Source organism: Corvus hawaiiensis, chromosome 24 (genome assembly GCF_020740725.1).
Source record: "Corvus hawaiiensis isolate bCorHaw1 chromosome 24, bCorHaw1.pri.cur, whole genome shotgun sequence".
NCBI lineage: Eukaryota > Metazoa > Chordata > Aves > Passeriformes > Corvidae > Corvus > Corvus hawaiiensis.
The window spans coordinates 1,869,508-1,894,487 of NC_063236.1; the positions used below are offsets into that span (position 1 = coordinate 1,869,508).

At 57.0% G+C, this 24,980-nt stretch overlaps 3 protein-coding genes and 1 long non-coding RNA gene across 4 annotated transcripts; 1 reads left to right on the forward strand and 3 right to left on the reverse strand.

Annotated features, from left to right (window-relative positions):
* Positions 1-220: 220 nt before the first annotated feature.
* SUOX (sulfite oxidase) lies at positions 221-10,863 on the reverse strand. The gene is given in 8 exon segments (XM_048328325.1): positions 221-848; positions 5,641-5,768; positions 5,771-6,251; positions 6,253-6,795; positions 7,694-7,841; positions 7,909-8,019; positions 8,785-8,922; positions 10,112-10,863. Coding segments are annotated over 8 exon segments (2,550 nt in total). The 3' UTR covers positions 221-599.
* Positions 10,864-10,998: 135 nt separating this feature from the next.
* LOC125337729 lies at positions 10,999-11,532 on the forward strand. The gene is made up of 3 exons (XR_007208127.1): positions 10,999-11,083; positions 11,117-11,166; positions 11,350-11,532. It is a non-coding gene; the product is annotated as an uncharacterized LOC125337729 (long non-coding RNA).
* A 613-nt stretch (positions 11,533-12,145) lies between these two features.
* On the reverse strand, positions 12,146-13,561 carry LOC125337726. The gene is made up of 3 exons (XM_048327780.1): positions 12,882-13,561; positions 12,496-12,801; positions 12,146-12,457 (listed from the first exon to the last, which is right to left on the reverse strand). Exons 1-3 carry the CDS (start codon positions 13,418-13,420, stop codon positions 12,454-12,456), a joined length of 849 nt encoding a protein of 282 aa, XP_048183737.1. The 5' UTR covers positions 13,421-13,561; the 3' UTR covers positions 12,146-12,453.
* A 179-nt stretch (positions 13,562-13,740) lies between these two features.
* On the reverse strand, positions 13,741-21,604 carry LOC125337727 (ras-related protein Rab-5B). The gene is made up of 4 exons (XM_048327782.1): positions 21,205-21,604; positions 19,302-19,424; positions 17,978-18,071; positions 13,741-14,981 (listed from the first exon to the last, which is right to left on the reverse strand). Exons 1-4 carry the CDS (start codon positions 21,256-21,258, stop codon positions 14,866-14,868), a joined length of 387 nt encoding a protein of 128 aa, XP_048183739.1. The 5' UTR covers positions 21,259-21,604; the 3' UTR covers positions 13,741-14,865.
* Between the last annotated feature and the right edge of the window lie 3,376 nt (positions 21,605-24,980).

Here is a 24,980-nt window from a genome sequence, read left to right on the forward strand (position 1 = left end):
GAACCTTTGGGATCCACGGATCCCATTGAGCTCCCTGGATCCCTTTGGGGTCCACAGAAGCCTTCAGGATCCATGGAACGCTCTGGGATCTGGGGAACCCTTTGGGCTCCCTGGTGCCCCCGGTGTCCCCTGGCACTCAGCGGGTGATGGTGACACTGTGCCAGCCCCCCAATGTCCCCCCGGTGTCCCCAATGCCCACAGTGCCCTCGGTGTCCCCAATGTCCCCAATGCCCCCAGTGCCCCCCGGTGTCCCCTGGCACTCAGCGGGTGACGGTGACACTGTGCCAGCCCCCGATGTCCCCAGTGCCCCCCGGTGTCCCCTGGCACTCAGCGGGTGACGGTGACACTGTGCCAGCCCCCGATGTCCCCAGTGCCCCCCGATGTCCCCCTGGCACTCAGCGGGTGACGGTGACACTGTGCCAGCCCCCAATGTCCCCAGTGCCCCCTGATGTCCCCCTGGCACTCAGCGGGTGACGGTGACACTGTGCCAGCCCCCCAATGTCCCCAGTGCCCCCCCGATGTCCCCTGGCACTCAGCGGGTGACGGTGACACTGTGCCAGCCCCCAATGTCCCCAGTGCCCCCCGGTGTCCCCTGGCACTCAGCGGGTGACGGTGACGGGCACGCGGTGCCAGGCGTTGCTCAGGACCCCGCGCAGGTTCCAGATGGGTGCCACGGTGTCCGGCTGCACGTTGTAGCTGCGGTCCACGGCCTTGCAGACGATGTCCAGCCTCGAGCCCGCGGCCACCGGCGCCCGCAGCTCCCACAGCGCCCACGCCCAGCCCCGGCCCCGCTGGCCGGGCAGCTCGGCCGCTCGCCACGTCCGGCCCCCGTCCAGCGACACGTCCACCTGCGGGGAGGGCATACGCAGGGTTAATGAGCGTTAATGAATTAGCGTTAATTAGAGTGAGTTAGTGCAGATGATAGCAACACGTTGGTGATCGGGTTATTGGGGGTGAGATCGGTTCTGTGAATGTGGGATGGAGAAATGGAGATGATCGAGAAATGAATGTGATCGATAAATGAACGTGATCGATAAATGAACGTGATTGATAAATGAATGTGATTGATAAATGAATGTGAGCGATAAATGAATGTGAGCGATAAATACGTGGGGGAGATAAATGCATGAGGGAGATAAATATATGATATATAAATGTATATGATATACAAATGTATGATATATAAATATATATAAATATATGTGATATAAATACATGTGGTATATTTAAATATGATAGATAAATGCATGATAGATAAATATATGTGATATATAAATGTGTGATATATAAATGTATATGACAGATAAATATATGATATATATATATGATATACAAATGTATGATATATAAGTGTATGATACATATATATATTATATATAAATATATATGATATATAAATGTATGATATATAAATACATGATATGTAAATGCATGATATATAAATGCATGATATATAAATGTAGATGATAGATAAATATATACAAATGCATGTGATATATGACTATATATGATAGATAAATCTATATGATAAATATATGTGCTATATAAATGTAAGATATATTCATATATGATAGATAAATGTATGTGATATATAAATGTATGATATATAAATGCATGTGGTTTATACATGCATGTGATATATAAATATAAGATATATTTATATATGATAGATAAATGTATACGATAAATGCATGCTAGATAAATATATATTTTTATGATCGATAAATATATGATATATAAATATATATAAATATGTGATATAAATACATGTGATATATTTAAATATGATAAATGCATGATAGATAAATATATGTGATATATAAATATGTGATATATAAACGTATATGATAGATAAATATATGATATATAAATATATATGATATACAAATGTATGATATATAAGTGTATGATATATAAATATATAATATATAAATATATATGATATATAAATGTATGATATATAAATACATGATATGTAAATGCATGATATATAAATGCATGATATATAAATGTAGATGATAGATAAATATATACAAATGCATGTGATATATGACTATATATGATAGATAAATCTATATGATGGATAAATATATGTGATATATAAACGTAAGATATATTCATATATGATAGATAAATGTATGTGATATATAAATGTATGATATATAAATGCATGTGGTTTATACATGCATGTGATATATAAATATAAGATATATTTATATATGATAGATAAATGTATACGATAAATGCATGCTAGATAAATATATATTTTTATGATCGATAAATATATGATATATAAATATATATAAATATATGTGATATAAATACATGTGATATATTTAAATATGATAAATGCATGCTAGATAAATATATGTGATACATAAATATGTGATATATAAACGTATATGCTAGATAAATATATGATATATAAAGATATGCAATATGCAAATATATGATATATAAATGTATGCGATATATGAATATATGTGATAGATAAATATATGATATATAAATATATATGATATATAACTACGATATATAAATATATATGATACATAAATATATGTGATAGATGAAGGCATGGGATAGATAAATATATGATATATTTATATATGATAGATAAATGTATGATAGATAAATATGTGATAGATTTTATATGATATGTTTTTATGTATTTTTAGATGATATATTTTTAGATTGCATATAAATATACGTGATATATAAATACAAGATATATTTATATGTGATAGATAAGCGTATATGATAGATAAATGTATGCTATATTTTTCATGATATAGAAATACATGTAATATATAAATACATGATTTATAAATATATGATATATAAATATATGATATTCATATAGGATAAATATATGTGTACGATATATAAAGGTATGAGAGATAAATATATGATAGATTTTTCTATGATATAGAAAATATGTATAAAATATTATATATAAATACATGTAATATGTAAATCTATGATACATAAATCTATGATCTATAAATCTATGTGATATGTAAATATGAGATGTATTTACATACGATAGATAAATGTATGATATATAAAAGCATGTGATATATAAATATATATTTATATGTGATAGATAAATGTCGATAGATAAATGTATGTGATATATAAAGGTATGTGATAAATACATGTGATAGATGAATCTATGATATATTTTTACATGATATATTTTTATATCATAGATAAATATCTGATATATAAACACTGTCATGGGTATGATTTATCATTTAATAACGATCATTTATTGATCGCTATGAAATGATCGTTATCTCCCTTTATTAATTATTGTATTATCTCCCCATATTAATTATTGTAATATTATATCGTTTTATTAATTATTGTACCATGTTATCTCCCTACATTAATTACTGGATCATGTTATCTCGCTTTATTAATTATTTTATGATTATGTTATCTCGCTATATCAATTATTTTATTATTCTGTTATCTCGCTTTATTATTATTATCTCGCCATATTAATTATTGCATCATTATGTTATCTCCCTGCATTAATTATTGCATCATTATGTCATCTCCCTACATTAATTATTTTATGATTGTGTTATCTCCCTACATTAATTATCGGATCATTACGTTATCTCCCTCTATTAATTATTGTATTATTATTGCATCATTAGGTTATCTCCCTATATTGATCATTCTTAAATTATATCACTCTATTGATTATTGTATTGCAACTTATTTTATGTATTATTAATTTATAATAACTATTAATTATATCTATTTATCACATTATTAGGTTATATATAATGATATATTAATCATTATTTAATTATTATGCGTTACATCGCCATATTAGCTACTATATAGTTATATTAATCATTATTAATTTATTATATAGTACATCACCTTATTATTTATTATATCACTTTATTATTTATTATTAAATTATTATTTATTATATCGCCATATTATCATTTATTATATGGCTATATTAATAATTATTAAATTATTATTTATTATATCGCTTTATTGATCACTATTAGATTATTATTGATTATTTAACTATATTAATCATTATATTATGATCTATCGCTTTATTAATCATTATTAGATTGTTATTGATTATATGACTTTATTAATCATTATTAGATTATTACTGATTATATGACCATGTTAATCATTATACTGTGATCTATTATATGACTCTATTAATCATTATTAGATTATTATTTTATAATAATTACTAATTATTCTATTGCCGTGTATTACATGGCTGTATTAATTATTACATTAATCATTATTATTATCTATGATACCACTCTATTAATTATTATTATCTCTTGCGCCACATTCATTATCGCATCATTAGATGTTATTATCGCTCTAATAATTATTACACCGTTATTTATTACGCCCCTATATTAATATATTAATTATCATTCTATTGTTATTGATTACACCGTCCTTGGTACGATAATATTGTCACAATTAATACAAATATTCATTATTAGATCATTATTAGAGCGAGTTCTATTCCAGCCCCTTTTCCCGCCAATTCCAGCCCCTTTTCCCGGCAATTCCATCCCATTTTCCCGGCAATTCCATTCCCTTTTCCCGCCAATTTCAGCCTCTTTTCCCGGCAATTCCATTCCCTTTTCCCGCCAATTCCAGCCCCTTTTCCCAAGAATTCCGCCCATTTATCCCGGCAATTCCAGGCACTTTTCCCACTGATTCCATCCCCTTTTCCCGGTGATTCCACTCGCTTTTCCCACCAATTCCAGCCACTTTCCCCGCCAATTCCATCCAATTTCCCACCAATTCCACTCACTTCCCCGCACATCCATTCACATTTTTCCCGATGCTTCCACCCGCTTTTCCCGCCCATTCCATCCCTTTTCCCCGCTGATTCCATCCCCCTTTTCCTGCTGATTCCACCCCCCTTTTCCCACCCATTCCATCCCTTTCTCCCACCCATTCCACACCCGCTTTTCCCGCTGATTCCATCCCCCTTTTCCTGCTGATTCCATCCCTTTTTCCCGCCCATTCCATACCCCCTTTTCCCGCCCATTCCACCCCTTTTCCCACCAATTCCGCACCCGCTTTTCCCGCTGATTCCATCCCCTTTCCTGCCCATTCCATCCCCTTTTCCCGCCCATTCCACCCCCTTTCCTCACCCATTCCCCCTTCTCCCACCCATTCAATCCCCTTTTCCCACCCATTTTCCCCCCTTTTCCCACCCATTCCATCCCTTTTTCCCACTCATTCAATCCCCTTTTCCCACCCATTTTCCCCCCTTTTCCCACCCATTCCATCCCTTTTTCCCACCCATTTTCCCCCCTTTTCCCACCCATTTTCCCCCCTTTTCCCACCCATTTTCCCCCCTTTTCCCACCCATTCCCCCCCCTTCTCCCGCCCATTCCATCCCTTTTTCCCACCCATTCCATACCCCCTTTTCTCACCCATTTTCCCCCCTTTTCCCACCCATTTCCATCCCCTTTTCCCGCTGATTCCATCCCTTTTTCCCACCCATTCCTCCCCTTTTCCCACCCATTCCACCCCCTTCTCCCGCCCATTCCCCCCCTTTTTCCCCACCCATTCCCCCCCTTTTTCCCCACCCATTTTCCGCCCCCGCTTTCCCCCACGCACCCTCACCACCTCCCTGCCGCCGCCGCTCCACGCGTAGCCCTTCACCGTCAGCTCCCCCTCGGGCACGGCCGCCCCGGGCCGCGGCTCGGTGATCGCCGACTGCACCGGCAGCTCCTGGATGGCGGGGAGTCCACGGACGGGCAGAACCCTTTGTAGTCGTTCTGCTGCCAGTGGCTCGGGCTCTCGGCCGGTGACACGGCCACGCTCCGCAGCCACTTCACGCTCCGCGCTCCCACCACGCCGGGCACCACGACGCGCACCGGGAAGCCGTGATCCCGCGGCAGCTCCTGCCCGTTCATCTCGTAGGCCAGCAGCACCTCGGCCTCGGCGCTGATGGCTCGGTGAAACGGGATGGACGCTCCGTAAGGCGTCCCCGAAGCGTCCACGTCCAGCCCCTCGAAGCACACGTGCCACTCGCCCTCAGCGGGGGGATGGTCGCCGAAACCGGCGTGCAGCAGCACATCCCGGAGCCGCGCCCCGCCCCAGCGCGCCGTGCTGATGGCCCCGATGTCCCACGCCAGCCCCTTGACCGGCCGGACGCGGCTCATCTCGGACCTCCGGTTACCGGCGCATTGCAGCGTGGCCGTCACCTCGTGCTTGGGGAAGCGGGCCGCGCAGCTCCTCCAGCGACAGCGACAACGAGCGGCCACCGGGACCCTCCACGCGCAGCCGGTACGAGCCCGGCTCCACGGCGGGCACCGGGAGGTGGTTGCGGGTGAAGAAGAGCTCGTTGGGCGTCAAGAAACTCTGCGTCAGCAGCTCCGGTGGCGGCTCGGCGTTGAAAGGCTTCAGGCTGTTCACCCGCAGCGCCGGGTGGCGCGGGGGGTCACCGGCGAACGGGTCCTGGGTGTCCCCCGGGGGTGGCGCGGCCTCCTCGGGGCTCAGCTCGCCCACTTTGTAGTCGCGCAGCAGCTCCAGCACGTGTGGCTGGCTGTGCACGGCGTAGAGAGCCCAGAAGGGCTCCAGGGGTCCCCCGGCCGCCAGCAGCAGCTTGTCCGGTCCCCCCGGGTGCAGCTCCACGAAATCGGTGACATCGAAGACCTCGGTGCCGTGCGTGACCCACACGCGGTCCGCCGGGGTGCGGTGCCGGGCCACCTCGGCCCGGGTGTACCGTGGGTACTGCGGGGCTGGAGTGGCCTGGGCGGCCTGGGCGCTCTGCGGACACCGGACAGGTCAGAGGGAACCCGCCCGGGATCCCCCCCCACCCCCGGGTCCGGCAGGACCCCCCGAAAGCGGCTGGGGGGTGACACAGGCTCAGGGGTGGCACCTCTGTCCCCGTCCTGGGCAAGGAGCGGGGTTTGGGGGGTTCTGGAGGGTCCGGGCGCGGCCTCCCCTCCTCCCCCGGTGCTGCATCCCCGTGATCCCCCCCCTTGTCCCGGTGCCACCCCCTCCCCGTGATCCCCCTCTCCCGGTGCCACCCCCTCCCCGTGATCCCCCTCTCCCGGTGCCACCCCCTCCCCAGGTCCCCCTGTCCCGGTGCCACCCCCTCCCCAGGTCCCCCTCTCCCGGTGCCACCCCCTCCCCGTGATCCCCCTCTCCCGGTGCCACCCCCTCCCGTGATCCCCTTATCCCGATGCCACCCCCTCCCGGGATCCCCTCTCCCGGTGCCACCCCCTCCCCGTGATCCTCTGTCCCGGTGCCACCCCCCGCTCCGTGATCCCCCTATCCCGGTGCCACCCCCCTCCCCAGGTCCCCCTCTCCCGGTGCCACCCCCCTCTCCCGTGATCCCCCTATCCCGGTGCCACCCCCGCTCCGTGATCCCCTTATCCCGATGCCACCCCCCTCCCCGGGTCCCCCTCTCCCGGTGCCACCCCGTCCCCGGTGCCACCCTCTTCCCTCGGGATCCACCCCCCGGTGCCACCCCCTCCTGTGTTCCCGCTGTCCCGGTGTCACCTCTCACCGGGATCCGCCCCGTCAGGATCCAACCCCACCCCCGGTGTCATCGACCCGGGGAAGGCCCCGGAGGTGTCACCCCCCCCCCCCCCCCCCCCCCCCACCCCGCCCGGTGCCATCCCGGCGCCACCACCCCCGCTGTCACCGCGCTGTCGCTCACCCTCCGCCGCCGCTCTCCGTAGGCCAGGACGGCGCCGAGCCCCAGCAGCGCCGCCAGCACCGGGGCCGCCCCCCGGTGTCCCCCCGGGGCCGCGCTACCGGCGGCCAAGCGGGAGCAGCCGCGGTGCAGCTGCGTCAGCGGCGGGAGCCTGCGGGGACAGCGGGGTCACGGCGGCGCCGGCGACACCGGGGGGACACCGGGGGGGCCGCTCTTACCTGCGCCCGGCCATGGCCCGGAGCAGCAGCATCGCGGCGGCGGCGGCGGAACGGGAGAGCGGAGCTGCGGCGGGCACTGGGCGCCGGTACCGGGAAACGGCCCCGGTGACGCTGCCGGGGAAAGCGGCGATCAGGGACCTCTGCTGCGACACGACCGCGCCCGGTTCGCCTCCCCGCCCGCTCCGGTTCTGTCCCGCTGCCCCCAGCCCGCTCCCGGTTGTGCCCCCCCAGTCCCAGCCCGGTCCCGGTTCTGTCCCGCTGCCCCAGCCCGGTCCCGGTTGTTCCCCTCCCAGCCCCAGCCCGGTCCCGGTTCTGTCTCGCTGCCCCAGCCCGGTCCCAGTTGTCCCCCCCCCCCCAGTCCCAGCCCGGTCCCGGTTGTTCCCCTCCCAGCCCCAGCCCGGTCCCGGTTGTTCCCCTCCCAGCCCCAGCCCGGTCCCGGTTGTTCTCCCCCAGTCCCAGCCCGGTCCCAGTTCTGTCCCCGCTGCCCCAGCCCGATCCCCGTTGTTCCCCACCCAGCCCCAGCCCGATTCCGGTTGTCCCCTCCCCCAGTTCGGTCCCGGTTGTCGCCTCCTCAGCCCGGTCGGTCCCAGTTGTGTCCCCCGCCAGCTCCAGCCCGCTCCCGGTTGTTTTTCCCCCAGCCCGGTCCCGGTTCTTCCTTCCCCCACCCCAGTCCCTGTTGTCCCCAGCGCCATCCCGGTCCCGGTCCTTCCTTCCCCCACCCCGATCCCGGTTGTCCCCAGCGCCATCCCGGTCCCGGCTGTCCCCGCCGTAGGCCCAGCCCGCTCCCGGTTGTCCCCAAACCCCCCCACCCCCGGTCCCGGTTGTTTTCCCCGCCAGCCCCAGCAGGATCCCGGTTCTCCCTCCCCTCAGCCTCACCCCGGTGTCGGCTCAGGGTTTTCCGCCCCAGTCCCACCCCGGTCCCGGTTGTCCCCAGCCCCACCGCGGTCCCGCTCGTCCCCCGCCTCGCACCTGCGTAACGGTTCCGGTCCCGCGATGTCCGTGCGGGCACGGCCGCTTTAAGAGGGGCGCGGTGGGCGTGGCCTCGCGGAGGGCGCGAGCTCTCTGGCCACGCCCCCTCTGTTTACTTTAGCGGGGCCCACGTGGGCGTGGCCTCACTCCGGGTGGACCCCACCAGCACCGCCTTAAAGGGGCAACACCAGCAGAGGCAGCGGGGGTCTTTAAGAGAGCGGCCACGCGGATTTAAAGGGGCAGCGCCGCTCCCCGAATTTCCCGGTGGGAATTTGGGTAAATAACCGGCAAAAAAACGGCAAAAAAAAAAAAAAAAAAAAGAGCCGCCACGCAGCTGCGAACTCTGATAAGCGTTATCAGGGCAGGGCCGGCAGCTGGCACCGGATGGCTCCGCGGTTCCTCGCCGGTGCCAGCAGCGGTGGCCGCGTTGTCGCCGCGTCCCCTCCCTGAGCACACAAAAAGTTGGGAATTTTTTTGGTTTTGGGGGGGGGGTTTTTTCCCCCCTTTTTTTTTTTTTTTGTGTTTTTTTGGTTTTTTTTGGTGTTTTTTTTTATCGTTGTTCCGTTTTACTTTACATTAAATACATCGGTAAATCAGCGACCGAGTTGTGTGGTTACCACGATTGTTATTTCACCGAGAGGGAGGAGCTTCCCAAAGCAAGAGAAGAACGAACAGAAAAAAGGAAAAAAACAACCAAAAAAAAAAAACCTGAAAAGAAAAAAAAACGAGAATAAAGAGGGGAAAAAAGAGGGGAAAAAGGGGGGAAAAAGGGGGGAAAAAGGGGGGAAAAAGGGGGGAAAAAGGGGGGAAAAAGAGGGAAAAAAGAGGGAAAAAAAGAGGGGAAAAAAGAGGGAAAAGAGGGAAAAGAGGGAAAAAAGAGGGAAAAGAGGAAAAAGAGAGGAAAAAAGACGAAAAAACAAAAAAGAGGAAAAAAAAGAGGGAAAAAGAGAGAAAAAGGGGGGAAAAGAGAAAAAAAAGGGGAAAAAAGAGAAATAAAAGGGGAAAAAAAGAGAAAAAAAAGAGAAAAAAAGAGAAAAAAGGGGGAAAAAGAGGGAAAAAAAAGGGGGGAAAAAAGAGAAATAAAAGGGGGAAAAAAGAGGAAAAAAAAGAGAAATAAAAGGGGAAAAAAAATCAAGAAAAAGAGGAAGAAACCACAAAAAAAGAGAGGAAGGAGCTGCAGTGTCCCCGTTTGGTCCAGGGCTGGGACATGGGGGGGTCCTGGGGGGGTCCCCACCTTGGGGACAATTCCAGAGGCGCCGGGAATGGCCCCGGGGTGGCCCCAAGGGTCCCCGGGGTGGCCCCGGGAATGGCCCCGGGGTGGCCCCGAGGGTCCCCGGGGGTGGCCCCGGGGTGGCCCCGGGAATGGCCCCGGGAATGGCCCCGGGGTGGCCCCGAGGGTCCCCGGGGGTGGCCCCGGGAATGGCCCCGGGGTGGCCCCGAGGGTCCCCGGGGTGGCCCCGGGAATGGCCCCGGGGTGGCCCCGGGGTGGCCCCGAGGGTCCCCGGGGTGGCCCCGGGAATGGCCCCGGGGTGGCCCCGGGGTGGCCCCGAGGGTCCCCGGGGTGGCCCCGGGAATGGCCCCGGGGTGGCCCCGGGGTGGCCCCGAGGGTCCCCGGGGTGGCCCCGGGAATGGCCCCGGGGTGGCCCCGGGGTGGCCCCAAGGGGTCCCCGGGGTGGCCCCGGGAATGGCCCCGGGAATGGCCCCGGGGTGGGCCCCGAGGGTCCCCGGGGGTGGCCCCGGGAATGGCCCCGGGGTGGCCCCGAGGGTCCCCGGGGGTGGCCCCGGGAATGGCCCCGGGAATGGCCCCGGGAATGGCCCCGGGAATGGCCCCGGGGTGGCCCCGAGGGTCCCCGGGGGTGGCCCCGGGAATGGCCCCGGGATGGCCCCGAGGGTCCCCGGGGGTGGCCCCGGGAATGGCCCCGGGAATGGCCCCGAGGGTCCCCGGGGTGGCCCCCGCGGGCTCTGCCCCCGCCCTGGGGGCTTCATACGGGACCGGGTCCCTCCACCCCACAGCGCACCTCGGGGTGGCCCCCGCTTTTGGGGTGTCCTCAGCTTGGGGGGGCACAAATTTGGGGGTGGCCTCAGTTTTGGGGTGTCTCCAATTTGGGGTGTCTCCAATTTGGGGTGTCCCCAGTTTTAGGGTGTCTCCAATTCGGGGTATCCCAAATTCGGGGTGTCCCCAGTTTTGGGGTGTCTCCAATTCGGTGTGTCCCCATTTTGGGGTGTCTCCAAATCTGAGGTATCCCAAATTTCGGGGTGTTCCCACTTTGGGGTGTCCCCAAATTCGAGGTATCCCAATTTTGGGGTGTCCCAATTTTGGGGGTGTCCCTACCTTGGGGTGTCTCCAATTCGGGGTATCCCCATTTTGGGGGTGTCCCCAGTTTTAGGGTGTTCCAAATTTTGGGGGTGTCCCCACTTTGGGGTGTCCCCAAATTCGAGCTATCCCAATTTTGGGGGTGTCCCCACCTTGAGCTATCCCAAATTTGGGGGCGTCCCCAGTTTTAGGGTGTTCCAAGTTTTGGGGGTGTCCCCATTTTGGGGTGTCCCCAAATTCGAGCTATCCCAATTTTGGGGTGTCCCAATTTTGGGGTTGTCCTCACCTTGAGGTGTCCTAAATTTCGGGGTGTCCCTCCCTGGCCTGGCAGCACCCCTGGGACAGGGTGGGGGACACCGAGGGTCCCTCCAGCTCCAGAAGGGACCAGGACCACGGGCAGGGTGGGGGTGGCAACCGCTGGCCCCTCGTTGCCCCCTCGTTGCCCCCTCGCTGCCACCCCCCCGGGGACACGGGGACAGCACCCAAGGGTGGCCAGAGGGGACATCTGACCATAAAGTGCAAACCGAGATGGCCCCGGGATGGGGACAGGGACAAAGCGGGGGGGTGGCACCTGGGGGGTGGCCATGGCTGGGATCGGCAGGGAGGGACAGCGTGGCCACCACTGGGACCAGCTGGGGATGTCACCTGGGGGGCCGCCATGGATGGGATCACCTGGGGATGTCACCTGAGGGCCACCACTGGGACCAGCTGGGGATGTCACCTGGGGATGTCACCTGGGGGGCCACCACTGGGACCAGCTGGGGATGTCACCTGGGGGCCACCATGGATGGGATCACCTGGGGATGTCACCTGAGGGCCACCACTGGGACCAGCTGGGGATGTCACCTGGGGGGCCACCATGGATGGGATCACCTGGGGATGTCACCTGAGGGCCACCACTGGGACCAGCTGGGGATGTCACCTGTGGGCCGCCATGGATGGGATCACCTGGGGATGTCACTTGAGGGCCACCATGGATGGGATCACCTGGGGATGTCATCTGAGGGCCACCACTGGGACCAGCTGGGGATGTCACCTGTGGGCCACCACTGGGATCACCTGGGGATGTCACCTGGGGGCCACCATGGATGGGATCACCTGGGGATGTCACTTGAGGGCCACCATGGATGGGATCACCTGGGGATGTCACCTGAGGGCCACCAGGGCCGGGATCACCTGGGGATGTCACCTGGGGGGGCCACCACTGGGACCAGCTGGGGATGTCACCTGGGGGCCACCATGGATGGGATCACCTGCGGATGTCACCTGGGGGGCCACCACTGGGACCAAGCTGGGGATGTCACCTGGGGGCCACCATGGCCAGGACCACTGGGTGGGGGGGGGAGGGTGTCCCCATGGTGCCACCAAGGCCAGAATCATCGGGGGATGTCACAGCCACGGCCAGGACAGGAGGGGACATCGCTGTGGGGTGACCACGGCCATGGGGACATCGTTGTGCAGTGACCATGGCCCAGATGACCACGGGGACATCATTGTGGGGTGACCAGGGCTGGGCTGACCACGGGGGACATCGCTGTGGGGTGACCATGGCCCAGATGACCACGGGGACATCGCTGTGGGGTGACCAGGGCTGGGCTGACCACGGGGACATCGCTGTGGGGTGACCATGGCCCAGATGACCACGGGGACATCGCTGTGGGGTGACCAGGGCTGGGCTGACCATGGGGACATCGCTGTGGGGTGATCACAGCCAGGGTCACTGAGGGGACATCGCTGTGGGGTGACCACGGCCCAGATGACCACCAGGACATCGCTGTGGGGTGACCACGGGGACATCGCTGTGGGGTGACCACGGCCCAGATGACCACCAGGACATCGCTGTGGGGTGACCACGGGGACATCGCTGTGGGGTGACCACGGCCCAGATGACCACCAGGACATCACTGTGGGGCGACCACGGCGACATCGCTGTGGGGTGACCACGGCCCAGATGACCACCAGGACATCACTGTGGGGCGACCACGGCGACATCGCTGTGGGGTGACCACGGCCCAGATGACCACCAGGACATCGCTGTGGGGTGACCACGACCACGGGGCCGTTGGCCACAGGGCCACCCCCAGCGCTCAGGGTCCCCTCAGTGTCCCCGGATGTCCCCAGGCACTTGGGATCCTGCGGGGAGGGCCGCGGGGACGCTGCAGCTCCGGGAACGGGGCGGGAATCGTCAAAATCCCAACGAAATCGGTGCCGGCCCCTTGGAAAATCCATCCCGGGGGTCTCTGGGTGCCAGCGGCCCCCCAGGAGGGGACACTCGGGGCTCCCCGGATCCCGGGGGGGTGCCGGGGGGGGGGATCCCAGCGTCCTCGGGCCCGGGGATCCGGCGGGGACGGACGGAGAGTCCGGGGATCCTCAGGAACCCAGTCCCAGCCGAGCGGCCTCGGGAACGGGAGCAGGATCGGGGTCTGGTGGAGCCAGGAGGGATCTGGTGGAGCCAGGAGGGATCTGGTGAAGTTGGATGGGATCTGGTGGATCCAGGAGGGATCTGGTGGAGCCAAGAGGGATCTGGAGAATCCAGGAGGGATCTGGTGGAGCCAGGTGGGATCTGGTTGAGTTAGATGGGATCTGGTGGAGCCAGGAGGGATCTGGTGGAGTTGAATGGGATCTGGTGGAGCCAGGTGGGATCTGGAGGATCCAGGAGGGACCTGGTGGAGCCAGGAGGGACCTGGAGCACCCGTGTGAGATCTGGTGGAGCCAGGAGGGATCTGGAGGATCCAGGAGGGATCTGGTGGAGCCAGGAGGGATCTGGTGGATCCATGTGAGATCGGGTGGAGCCAGGAAGGGTCTGGAGAATCCCAGTGGGATTTGGAAAATCCAGGAGAGATTTGGTGGAGCCAGAAGAGATCTGGAGGATCCAGGTGGGATCTGGAGTATCTGTGTGGGGTCTGCAGGATCCAGGAGCGATCTGCAAGATCCGGGTTGGGTCTGGAGGACCCAGGAGGGATCTGATGGAGCCAGGTGGGATCTGGAGGATCCAGGAGGGATCTGATGGATCCAGGTGGGGTCTGGAGGATCCAGGAGGGATCTGACGGAGCCAGGTGGGGTCTGGAGGATCCAGGAGGGATCTGGTGCCAAGGAGGAGCCTTGGAAGCTTCAGGAAGAGGAGCTCGGGGAGGGTCCCAGGGCGGGGCCTCGGTGCCAGGCTGGAGGAGCGGCGTGACCAGCCTGGGGCTGGGATCGGGCTGGGATCTGATGGAGATCTGGCTGGGATCCTGGCTGGGATCTGTGCTGGGTCCTGGTGGGATCCTGGCTGAGATCTGATGGAGATGTGGCTGGGATCTGACTGGAATCCTGGCTGGGATCCTGGCTGAGATCTGGCTGGGATCTGATGGAGATCTGGCAGGGATCTGGCTGGAATCGGGCTGGAATCCTTGGTGGGATCCTGGCTGGGATCTGATGGAGATCTGGCTGGGATCGGGCTGGAATCCTTGGTGAGATCCTGGCTGGGATCCTGGCTGGGATCCGAGTTAGAATCTGGGCCAGATCCTGGCTGGGCTCTGGGCCGGATCCCATCTGGATCCCGGCAGATCCCCTCAGGCACTGCAGCTCTGCTGGCTGGGATCTGGGCTGGAATCTGGCCTCGAGCCCGGCTGGATTGGGGCTGGATTGGGGCTGGAATCCCGGCCGGATCCCAGTGGATCCCTCGGGCGGATCCCTCAGTTGCTGCAGCACTGGCCCCGGCCCTGCGGGCTCTGCTCGTGCAGATCCACGCCCCGGCCCCGGCCGCCGGCGCTGCTCGTGCTCTGGGGCTCGTTCTTTGGCAGCTTCTTGGCTGGAGCGAGAGGGGCCGGGGTCATTTGGGGTCATTTGGGGAGATTTAGGATGATTTGGGATCATTTGGGATCATTTGGGGTTATTGGGATGATCTGGGATGATTCAAGGATGATTTGGGATCATTTGAGATGATTCAGAAATGATTTGGGATCATTTGGGATTATCTGGGACTCTTGGGATGATTTCGGATCATTTCGGATCATTTGGGGAGATTTAGGATGACTTGGGACCATTTGGGATCATTTGGGATGATTCAGAGATGGTTTGGGATCATTTGGAATTATCTGGGATTCTTGGGATGATTTGGGATCATTTGGGGAGATTTAGGATCATTTGGGACCATTTGGGATGATTTGGGATGATTTGGGATCATCTGGGATGATTCAGAGATGGTTTGGGATCATTTGGGATTCTTGGGATCATTTGGGATCATTTGGGAAGATTTCGGATCATTTGGGATCATTTGGGATCATTTGGGATGATTCAGAGATGGTTTGGGATCATTTGGGATTATCTGGGATTCTTGGGATGATTTGGGATGATTCAAGGATGATTTGAGATCATTTGAGATGATTCAGAGATGGTTTGGGATCATTTGGGATTCTTGGGATCATTTGGGATCATTTGGGAAGATTTCGGATCATTTGGGATCATTTGGGATGATTCAGAGATGGTTTGGGATCATTTGGGATTATCTGGGATTCTTAGGATGATTTCGGATCATTTGGCATCATTTGGGGAGATTTCGGATCATTTGGGGCCATTTGGGATGATCTGGGATGATTCAAGAATCATTTGGGATCATTTGAGATGATTCAGAGATGGTTTGGGATCATTTGGGATCATGTGGGATCATTTGGGAAGATTTCGGATCATTTGGGACCATTTGGGATGATTTGGGATCATCTGGGATGATTCAGAGATGATTTGGGATCATTTGGGATTATCTGGGATTCTTGGGATCATTTGGGAAGATTTCGGATCATTTGGGATCATTTGGGATGATTCAAGGATGATTTGAGATCATTTGGGATGATTCAAGGATGATTTGGGATCATTTGGGATTCTTGGGATGATTTCGGATCATTTGGGGAGATTTCGGATCATTTGGGACCATTTGGGATGATTTGGGATGATTCAAGGATGATTTGGGATCATTTGGGATTATTTGGGATTCTTGGGATGATTTCGGATCATTTGGGATGATTTGGGGTTATTGGGATGATTCAAGGATGATTTGGGATCATTGGGGATGATTCAGAGATGGTTTGGGATCATTTGGGATTATCTGGGATTCTTGGGATGATTTCGGATCATTTGGGATGATTCAAGGATGATTTGAGATCATTTGAGATGATTCAGAGAGGGTTTGGGATCATTTGGGATTATCTGGGATTCTTGGGATCATTTGGGATCATTTGGGAAGATTTCGGACCATTTGGGGAGATTTAGGATCATTTGGGACCATTTGGGATGATTTGGGATGATTCAAGGACGATTTGAGATCATTTGAGATGATTCAAGGATGATTTGGGATCATTTGGGATTATCTGGGATTCTCGGGATGATTTCGGATCATTTGGGATGACTTGGGGTTATTTGGGATGATTTGGGGTTGATTCGGGGATGATTCAGGGATGATTCGTGGTTATTGGGATGATTTCGGGTTATTTGGGATGATTTGGGGTTTTTGGGATGATTTGGGATCATTTGGGATTTTGGAATGATTTGGGAACCCCCCTGAGACCCCAAAAATCCCCCCTGAGCCCCCTCAGAACCCCCCTGAGCCCCCAAAAATCCCCCCTGAGCCCCCTCAGCCCCCCTGAGCCCCCTTCCCCTCCACAGCTCCCACCCAACCCCAGCGTCACCCTCCCAAAATTCCCATTGGGAACAGGGAAAACACCCCCAAAACCCCTCAGAACACCCCCAAAAATCCCTTCTGGGACCCCCCAAACCCCCCTCAGACCCCCCAAATCCCCCCAAGACCCCTCAGCCCCCTCTGAACCTCCTTCCCCTCCACAGCTCCCACCCAACCCCAGCGTCACTCTCCCAAAATTCCCATTGGGAACAGGGAAAACACCCCCAAAACCCCTCAGAACACCCCAAAAATCCCCTCTGAGACCCCTCAAATCCCCCTCAAAACCCCCTGGGACCCTCCCAGACCCCCAAACCCCCCTCAGAACCCCCCCCTGAGCCCCCTTCCCCTCCACAGCTCCCACCCAACCCCAGCGTCACCCTCCCAAAATTCCCATTGGGAACGGGGAAAACACCCCCAAAACCCCTCAGAACACCCCAAAAATCCCCTCTGAGACCCCCCAAATCCCCCTCAAAACCCCCTGGGACCCTCCCAGACCCCCAAACCCCCCTCAGAACCCCCCTGGGACCCCTCAGCCCCCCCTGAGCCCCCTTCCCCTCCACAGCTCCCACCCAACCCCAGCGTCACCCTCCCAAAATTCCCATTGGGAACGGGGAAAACACCCCCAAAACCCCTCAGAACACCCCAAAAATCCCTTCTGGGACCCTTCCAGACCCCCCCAAACCCCTCTGAGACCCCCCCCAGACCCTTCAGAGCACCCCAAACCCTCCTCAGAACCCCCCTGGGACCCCTCAGCCCCCCCTGAGCCCCCTTCCCCTCCACAGCTCCCACCCAACCCCAGCGTCACCCTCCCAAAATTCCCATTGGGAACGGGGAAAACACCCCCAAAACCCCTCAGAACACCCCAAAAATCCCATCTGGGACCCTCCCAGACCCCCCCAAACCCCTCTGAGACCCCCCCCAGACCCTTCAGAGCACCCCAAACCCTCCTCAGAACCCCCCTGGGACCCCTCAGCCCCCCTGAGCCCCCTTCCCCTCCACAGCTCCCACCCAACCCCAGCGTCACCCTCCCAAAATTCCCATTGGGAACAGGGAAAACACCCCCAAAACCCCTCAGAACACCCCAAAAATCCCCTCTGGGACCCCTTAAGGAGCCCCCAGCCCCCCTGAGCCCTCACCGATGGCCAGGAAGAGGTCGTTGACATTCATGGCTGTCTTGGCCGACGTCTCCATGAACAGCAGGCTGTTGTCGTCGGCGTAGGCCTGGGCTTCCTGCGGGAACGGGGCCTTTGGGGGGGCTGGGGGGCCTCAGAGGGGTTTGGGGTGGCTGGGAGGGTCCCAGAAGGGATTTTTGGGGTGTTCTGAGGGGTTTTTGGGGGTGTTTTCCCTGTTCCCAATGGGAATTTTGGGAGGGTGACGCTGGGGTTGGGTGGGAGCTGTGGAGGGGAAGGGGGCTCAGGGGGGGCTGAGGGGTCCCAGGGGGGTTCTGAGGGGGGTTTGGGGTGCTCTGAGGGGTCTGGGGGGGGTCTCAGAGGGGTTTGGGGGGGGTTTGGGGGGTCCCAGAGGGGATTTTTGGGGTGTTCTGAGGGGTTTTGCAGGTGTTTTCCCCGTTCCCAATGGGAATTTTGGGAGGGGTGATGCTGGGGTTGGGTGGGAGCTGTGGAGGGGAAGGGGGCTCAGGGGGGGCTGAGGGGTTTGGGAGGCTCTCAGGGGTCTCAGAGGAGTTTGAGGGGGATTTGGGGGGGTCTCAGAGGGGATTTTTGGGGTGTTCTGAGGGGTTTTGGGGGTGTTTTCCCTGTTCCCAATGGAATTTTGGGAGGCTGACGCTGGGGGTTGGGTGGGAGCTGTGGAGGGGAAGGGGGCTCAGGGGGGGCTGAGGGGGGCTCAGGGGGAGTTTGAGGGGTCTCAGGGGGGTTCTGAGGGGGGTTTGGGGGGTCTCAGAGGGGATTTTTGGGGTGTTCTGAGGGGTTTTGGGGGTGTTTCCTGTTCCCAATGGGAATTTTGGGAGAGGTGACGCTGGGGTTGGGTGGGAGCTGTGGAGGGGAAGGGGGCTCAGGGGGGGCTGAGGGGTCCCAGGGGGGTTCTGAGGGGGTCTGGGGGCGTCTCAGGGGGGTTTGGGGTGTCTGGGGGGTCTCAGGGGTCTCTGAGGAGTTTCAGGGGGGTCTTGGGGGTCTCAGGGGGGTCTCGGGGGGTCTCAGGGGGGTTCTGAGGGGTCTCAGGGGGGTTCTGAGGGGGCCTCACCACCTGCAGGGAACATCAGGCACACCCCAGCCCCCCCAAAATTCCCAAAATCCCCAAAAAAACCTCATCCAGAATGAAAAAATTTAAGAAACTTAAAAAAAAAATTAAAGAAATTTAAAAACAACCCAAAATCCTCCAGAAATCCTTCAAAAAAACCAAAATAAAACCTGCAGAAATCGGCAAAAAACACCCAAAAATGCCCAAAAAACACCCAAAAATGCCCCAAAATGCCTTGGGAGTGCCCCAGGTGCCCCTGCTCACCTCGTACTCCACCATCCTCTTGCTGGCCAGGTCGGCCTTGTTGCCGGCCAGGGCGATGACGATGCTGGGGCTGGCCTGGCGCTGCAGCTCCTTCACCCAGCTCCGGGCACGGGCAAAGGTCTCCTGGGGAGGGGGATGGAGACCCCTCCTCAAATCCCTGAGACCCCTGAGAGACCCCTGAGACCCCTGAGACCCCTCCTCAAATCCCTGAGACCCCTGAGACCCCTCCTCAAATCCCTGAGACCCCTCCTCAAATCCCTGAGCCCCCTGCAGCTCCTTCACCCAGCTCCGGGCACGGGCAAACGTCTCCTGGGAGGGGGATGGAGACCCCTCCTCAAATCCCTGAGACCCTGAGAGACCCCTGAGACCCCTCCTCAAATCCCTGAGAGACCCCTGAGACCCCTCCTCAAATCCCCTGAGCCCCCTGCAGCTCCTTCACCCAGCTCCGGGCACGGGCAAAGGTCTCCTGGGGAGGGGGATGGAGACCCCTCCTCAAATCCCTGAGACCCCTGAGAGACCCCTGAGACCCCTGAGACCCCTCCTCAAATCCTGAGACCCCTCCTCAAATCCCTGAGATCCCTGAGACCCCTCCTCAAATCCCATGGGACCCCTGAGAGACACCTGACACCCCTGCTCAAATTCCCCGAGACCCCTCCTCAAATCCCTGAGACCCCTCAGAAACCCCTGAGACCCCTCCTCAAATCCCATGGGACCCCTGAGAGACCCGACAGACCCGAGACCCCTGAGAGACCCCTGAGACCCCTCCTCAAATCCCTGAGACCCCTCCTCAAATCACCAGAGACCCCTGAGAGACACCTCAGAACCCCCCCAAAACCACTCAAAACCCCTCAGAACCTCCCTGAGACCCCTCAGAACCTCCTCAAAACTCCTCAGAACCCCCCTGAGACCCCTCAGAACCTCCTCAAAACTCCTCAGAACCCCCCTGAGACCCCTCAGAACCTCCTCAAAACTCCTCAGAACCTCCCTGAGACCCCTCAGAACCTCCCTGAGACCCCTCAGAAACCCCCGAGACCCCTCAGAACCTCCTCAAAACTCCTCAGAACCTCCCTGAGACCCCTCAGAACCTCCTCACAACCCCTCAGAACCCCCCGAGACCCCTCAGAACCTCCCCAAAACCCCTCAGAACCCTCCTGAAACCCCCAAACCTCCCCAATACCTGGTTGGTGATGTCAGAGACCACGATGGCAGCCTGAGCCCCCCGGTAGGACCCCCTGAGACCCCTCAGAACCCCCCTGAAACCCCTCAGAAACCCCCAAAATCACTCAAACCCCTCAGAACCTCCCCAAAACCCCCCTGAGACCCCCCAAAGCCCCCCAAAACCTGGTTGGTGATGTCAGAGACCACGATGGCAGCCTGAGCCCCCCAGTAGTACCCCCCGGAGACCCCTCCTCAAATCACCAGAGACCCCTGACAGACACCTCAGAACCCCCCCAAAACCCCTCAGAACCTCCTCAAAACCCCTCAGAACCCCCCTGAGGACCCCCAAACCCCCCCAATCCCCTCAGAACCCCCCTGAGACCTCCCAAACCCCCCCAAATCCCCCAATACCTGGTTGGTGATGTCAGAGGCCACGATGGCAGCCTGAGCCTCCCGGGGGTACCCCCTGAGACCCCTCAGAACCCCCCCAAAACCCCTCAGAACCTCCTCAAAACCCCCCTGAGACCCCTCAGAACCCCCCAAAACCCCTCAGAACCTCCTCAAAGCCCCTCAGAACCCCCCTGAGACCCCCCAAATGCCCCCAATACCTGGTTGGTGATGTCAGAGACCACGATGGCAGCCTGACCCCCCGGTAGTACCCCCCTGAGACCCCTCAGAACCCCCCTGAAACCCCTCAGAAAGCCCCCAAAAACCCCCCTGAGACCCCCCCAAAGCCCCCCAATACCTGGTTGGTGATGTCGTAGACCACGATGGCAGCCTGAGCCCCCCGGTAGTACATGGGGGCCAGGCTGTGGTAGCGCTCCTGCCCCGCCGTGTCCCAGATCTCAAACTTCACCGTGGTGTCGTCCAGGCACACGGACTGCGTCAGGAACGCGGCTGGGGGACGGGCACGGGGGGCACGGGGTCACCAGGGGCACCCAGGGACAGCCCAGGGTGTCACCAGCGCACCCAGGGACAGCCCAGGGTGTCACCAGCGCACCCAAGGACAGCCCAGGGTGTCACCAATGCACCCAGGGACAGCCCAGGGGGTCACCAAACCCACCCAGGGAAAGCCCAGGGTGTCACCAAACCCACCCAGGGACAGCCCAGGGTGTCACCAGCGCACCCAGGGACAGCCCAGGGTGTCACCAGCGCACCCCAGGGACAGCCCAGGGTGTCACCAGCACAGCCAGGGACAGCCCAGGGTGGTCACCAGCGCAGCCAGGGACAGCCCAGGGGGTCACCAAACCCACCCAGGGACAGCCCAGGGTGTCACCAACACAACCAGGGACAGCCCAGGGTGTCACCAGCACAGCCAGGGAAAGCCCAGGGTGTCACCAGCACAGCCAGGGACAGCCCAGGGTGTCACCAAGGCACCCAGGGACAGCCCAGGGTGTCACCAGCGCACCCAGGGACAGCCCAGGGTGCCACCAATGCACCCAGGGACAGCCCAGGGTGTCACCAAGGCACCCAGGGACAGCCCAGGGTGTCACCAGCACAGCCAGGGACAGCCCAGGGTGTCACCGGCACCCAGGGACAGCCCAGGGTGTCACCAGCACAGCCAGAGACAGTCCAGGGTGTCACCAGCGCACCCAGGGACAGCCCAGGGTGTCACCAAACCCCACCCAGGGAAAGCCCAGGGTGTCACCAAACCCACCCAGGGACAGCCCAGGGTGTCACCAGCGCACCCAGGGACAGCCCAGGGTGTCACCAGCGCACCCAGGGACAGCCCAGGGTGTCACCAGCACAGCCAGGGACAGCCCAGGGTGTCACCAGCGCAGCCAGGGACAGCCCAGGGGGTCACCAAACCCACCCAGGGACAGCCCAGGGTGTCACCAACACAACCAGGGGACAGCCCAGGGTGTCACCAGCACAGCCAGGGAAAGCCCAGGGTGTCACCAGCACAGCCAGGGACAGCCCAGGGTGTCACCAAGGCACCCAGGGACAGCCCAGGGTGTCACCAGCGCACCCAGGGACAGCCCAGGGTGCCACCAATGCACCCAGGGACAGCCCAGGGTGTCACCAAGGCACCCAGGGACAGCCCAGGGTGTCACCAGCACAGCCAGGGACAGCCCAGGGTGTCACCGGCACCCAGGGACAGCCCAGGGTGTCACCAGCACAGCCAGAGACAGCCCAGGGTGTCACCAGCGCACCCAGGGACAGCCCAGGGTGTCACCAAACCCACCCAGGGACAGCCCAGGGTGTCACCAAACCCACCCAGGGACAGCCCAGGGTGTCACCAAGGCACCCAGGGAAAGCCCAGGGTGTCACCAACGCACCCAAGGACAGCCCAGGGTGTCACCAATGCACCCAGGGACAGCCCAGGGGGTCACCAGCGCACCCAGGGACAGCCCAGGGTGTCACCAGCGCACCCAGGGACAGCCCAGGGTGTCACCAGCACAGCCAGGGACAGCCCAGGGTGTCACCAGCACAGCCAGGGACAGCCCAGGGTGTCACCAGCGCACCCAGGGACAGCCCAGGGTGTCACCAAGGCACCCAGGGACAGCCCAGGGTGTCACCAACACACCCAGGGACAGCCCAGGGTGTCACCAAGGCACCCAGGGACAGCCCAGGTTGTCACCAGCACAGCCAGGGACAGCCCAGGGTGTCACCAACACACCCAGGGACAGCCCAGGGTGTCACCAAGGCACCCAGGGACAGCCCAGGATGTCACCAACACACCCAGGGACAGCCCAGGGTGTCACCAACACACCCAGGGACAGCCCAGGGTGTCACCAGCACAGCCAGGGACAGCCCAGGGTGTCACCAGCGCACCCAGGGACAGCCCAGGGTGTCACCAGCACAGCCAGGGACAGCCCAGGGTGTCACCAGCGCACCCAGGGACAGCCCAGGGTGTCACCAGCACAGCCAGGGACAGCCCAGGGTGTCACCAGCGCACCCAGGGACAGCCCAGGGTGTCACCAACGCACCCAGGGGAAAGCCCAGGGTGTCACCAAGGCACCCAGGGAAAGCCCAGGGTGTCACCAGCACAGCCAGGGACAGCCCAGGGTGTCACCAAACCCACCCAGGGAAAGCCCAGGGTGTCACCAGCACAGCCAGGGGACAGCCCAGGGTGTCACCAGCACAGCCAGGGACAGCCCAGGGTGTCACCAACGCACCCAGGGACAGCCCAGGGTGTCACCAACGCACCCAGGGACAGCCCAGGGTGTCACCAGCGCACCAGGGAAAGCCCAGGGTGTCACCAGCACAGCCAGGGACAGCCCAGGGTGTCACCAGCACAGCCAGGGACAGCCCAGGGTGTCACCAGCGCACCCAGGGACAGCCCAGGGTGTCACCAACACACCCAGGGACAGCCCAGGGTGTCACCAAGGCACCCAGGGACAGCCCAGGGTGTCACCAGCACAGCCAGGGACAGCCCAGGGTGTCACCAGCGCACCCAGGGACAGCCCAGGGTGTCACCAGCACAGCCAGGGACAGCCCAGGGTGTCACCAGCGCACCCAGGGACAGCCCAGGGTGTCACCAATGCACCCAGGGACAGCCCAGGGTGTCACCAGCGCAGCCAGGGACAGCCCAGGGTGTCACCAGCACAGCCAGGGACAGCCCAGGATGTCACCAACACACCGAGGGAAAGCCCAGGGTGTCACCAACACACCCAGGGAAAGCCCAGGGTGTCACCAGCACAGCCAGGGACAGCCCAGGGTGTCACCCAGCGCACCCAGGGACAGCCCAGGGTGTCACCAACCCACCCAGGGACAGCCCAGGGTGTCACCAACGCACCCAGGGACAGCCCAGGGTGTCACCAGCGCACCCAGGGACAGCCCAGGGTGTCACCAGCGCACCCAGGGACAGCCCAGGGTGTCACCAACGCACCCAGGGACAGCCCAGGGTGTCACCAACGCACCCAGGGACAGCCCAGGGTGTCACCAACACAACCAGGGACAGCCCAGGGTGTCACCAGCGCACCCAGGGACAGCCCAGGGTGTCACCAAACCCACCCAGGGACAGCCCAGGGTGTCACCAAGGCACCCAGGGACAGCCCAGGGTGTCACCAGCACAGCCAGGGACAGCCCAGGGTGTCACCAGCACAGCCAGGGACAGCCCAGGGTGTCACCAGCGCACCCAGGGACAGCCCAGGGTGTCACCAGCACAGCCAGGGACAGCCCAGGGTGTCACCAGCGCACCCAGGGACAGCCCAGGGTGTCACCAAACCCACCCAGGGACAGCCCAGGGTGTCACCAAACCCACCCAGGGACAGCCCAGGGTGTCACCAGCACAGCCAGGGACAGCCCAGGGTGTCACCAACACAACCAGGGACAGCCCAGGGTGTCACCAAACCCACCCAGGGACAGCCCAGGGTGTCACCAAGGCACCCAGGGAAAGCCCAGGGTGTCACCAGCACAGCCAGGGACAGCCCAGGGTGTCACCAGCGCACCCAGGGACAGCCCAGGGTGTCACCAATGCACCCAGGGACAGCCCAGGGTGTCACCAATCCTCTCAGCACCCCAGATCCCAGCCAGGACAACGCCAGATCCCGCTGGGATCCCTCTCAGCACCCCCAA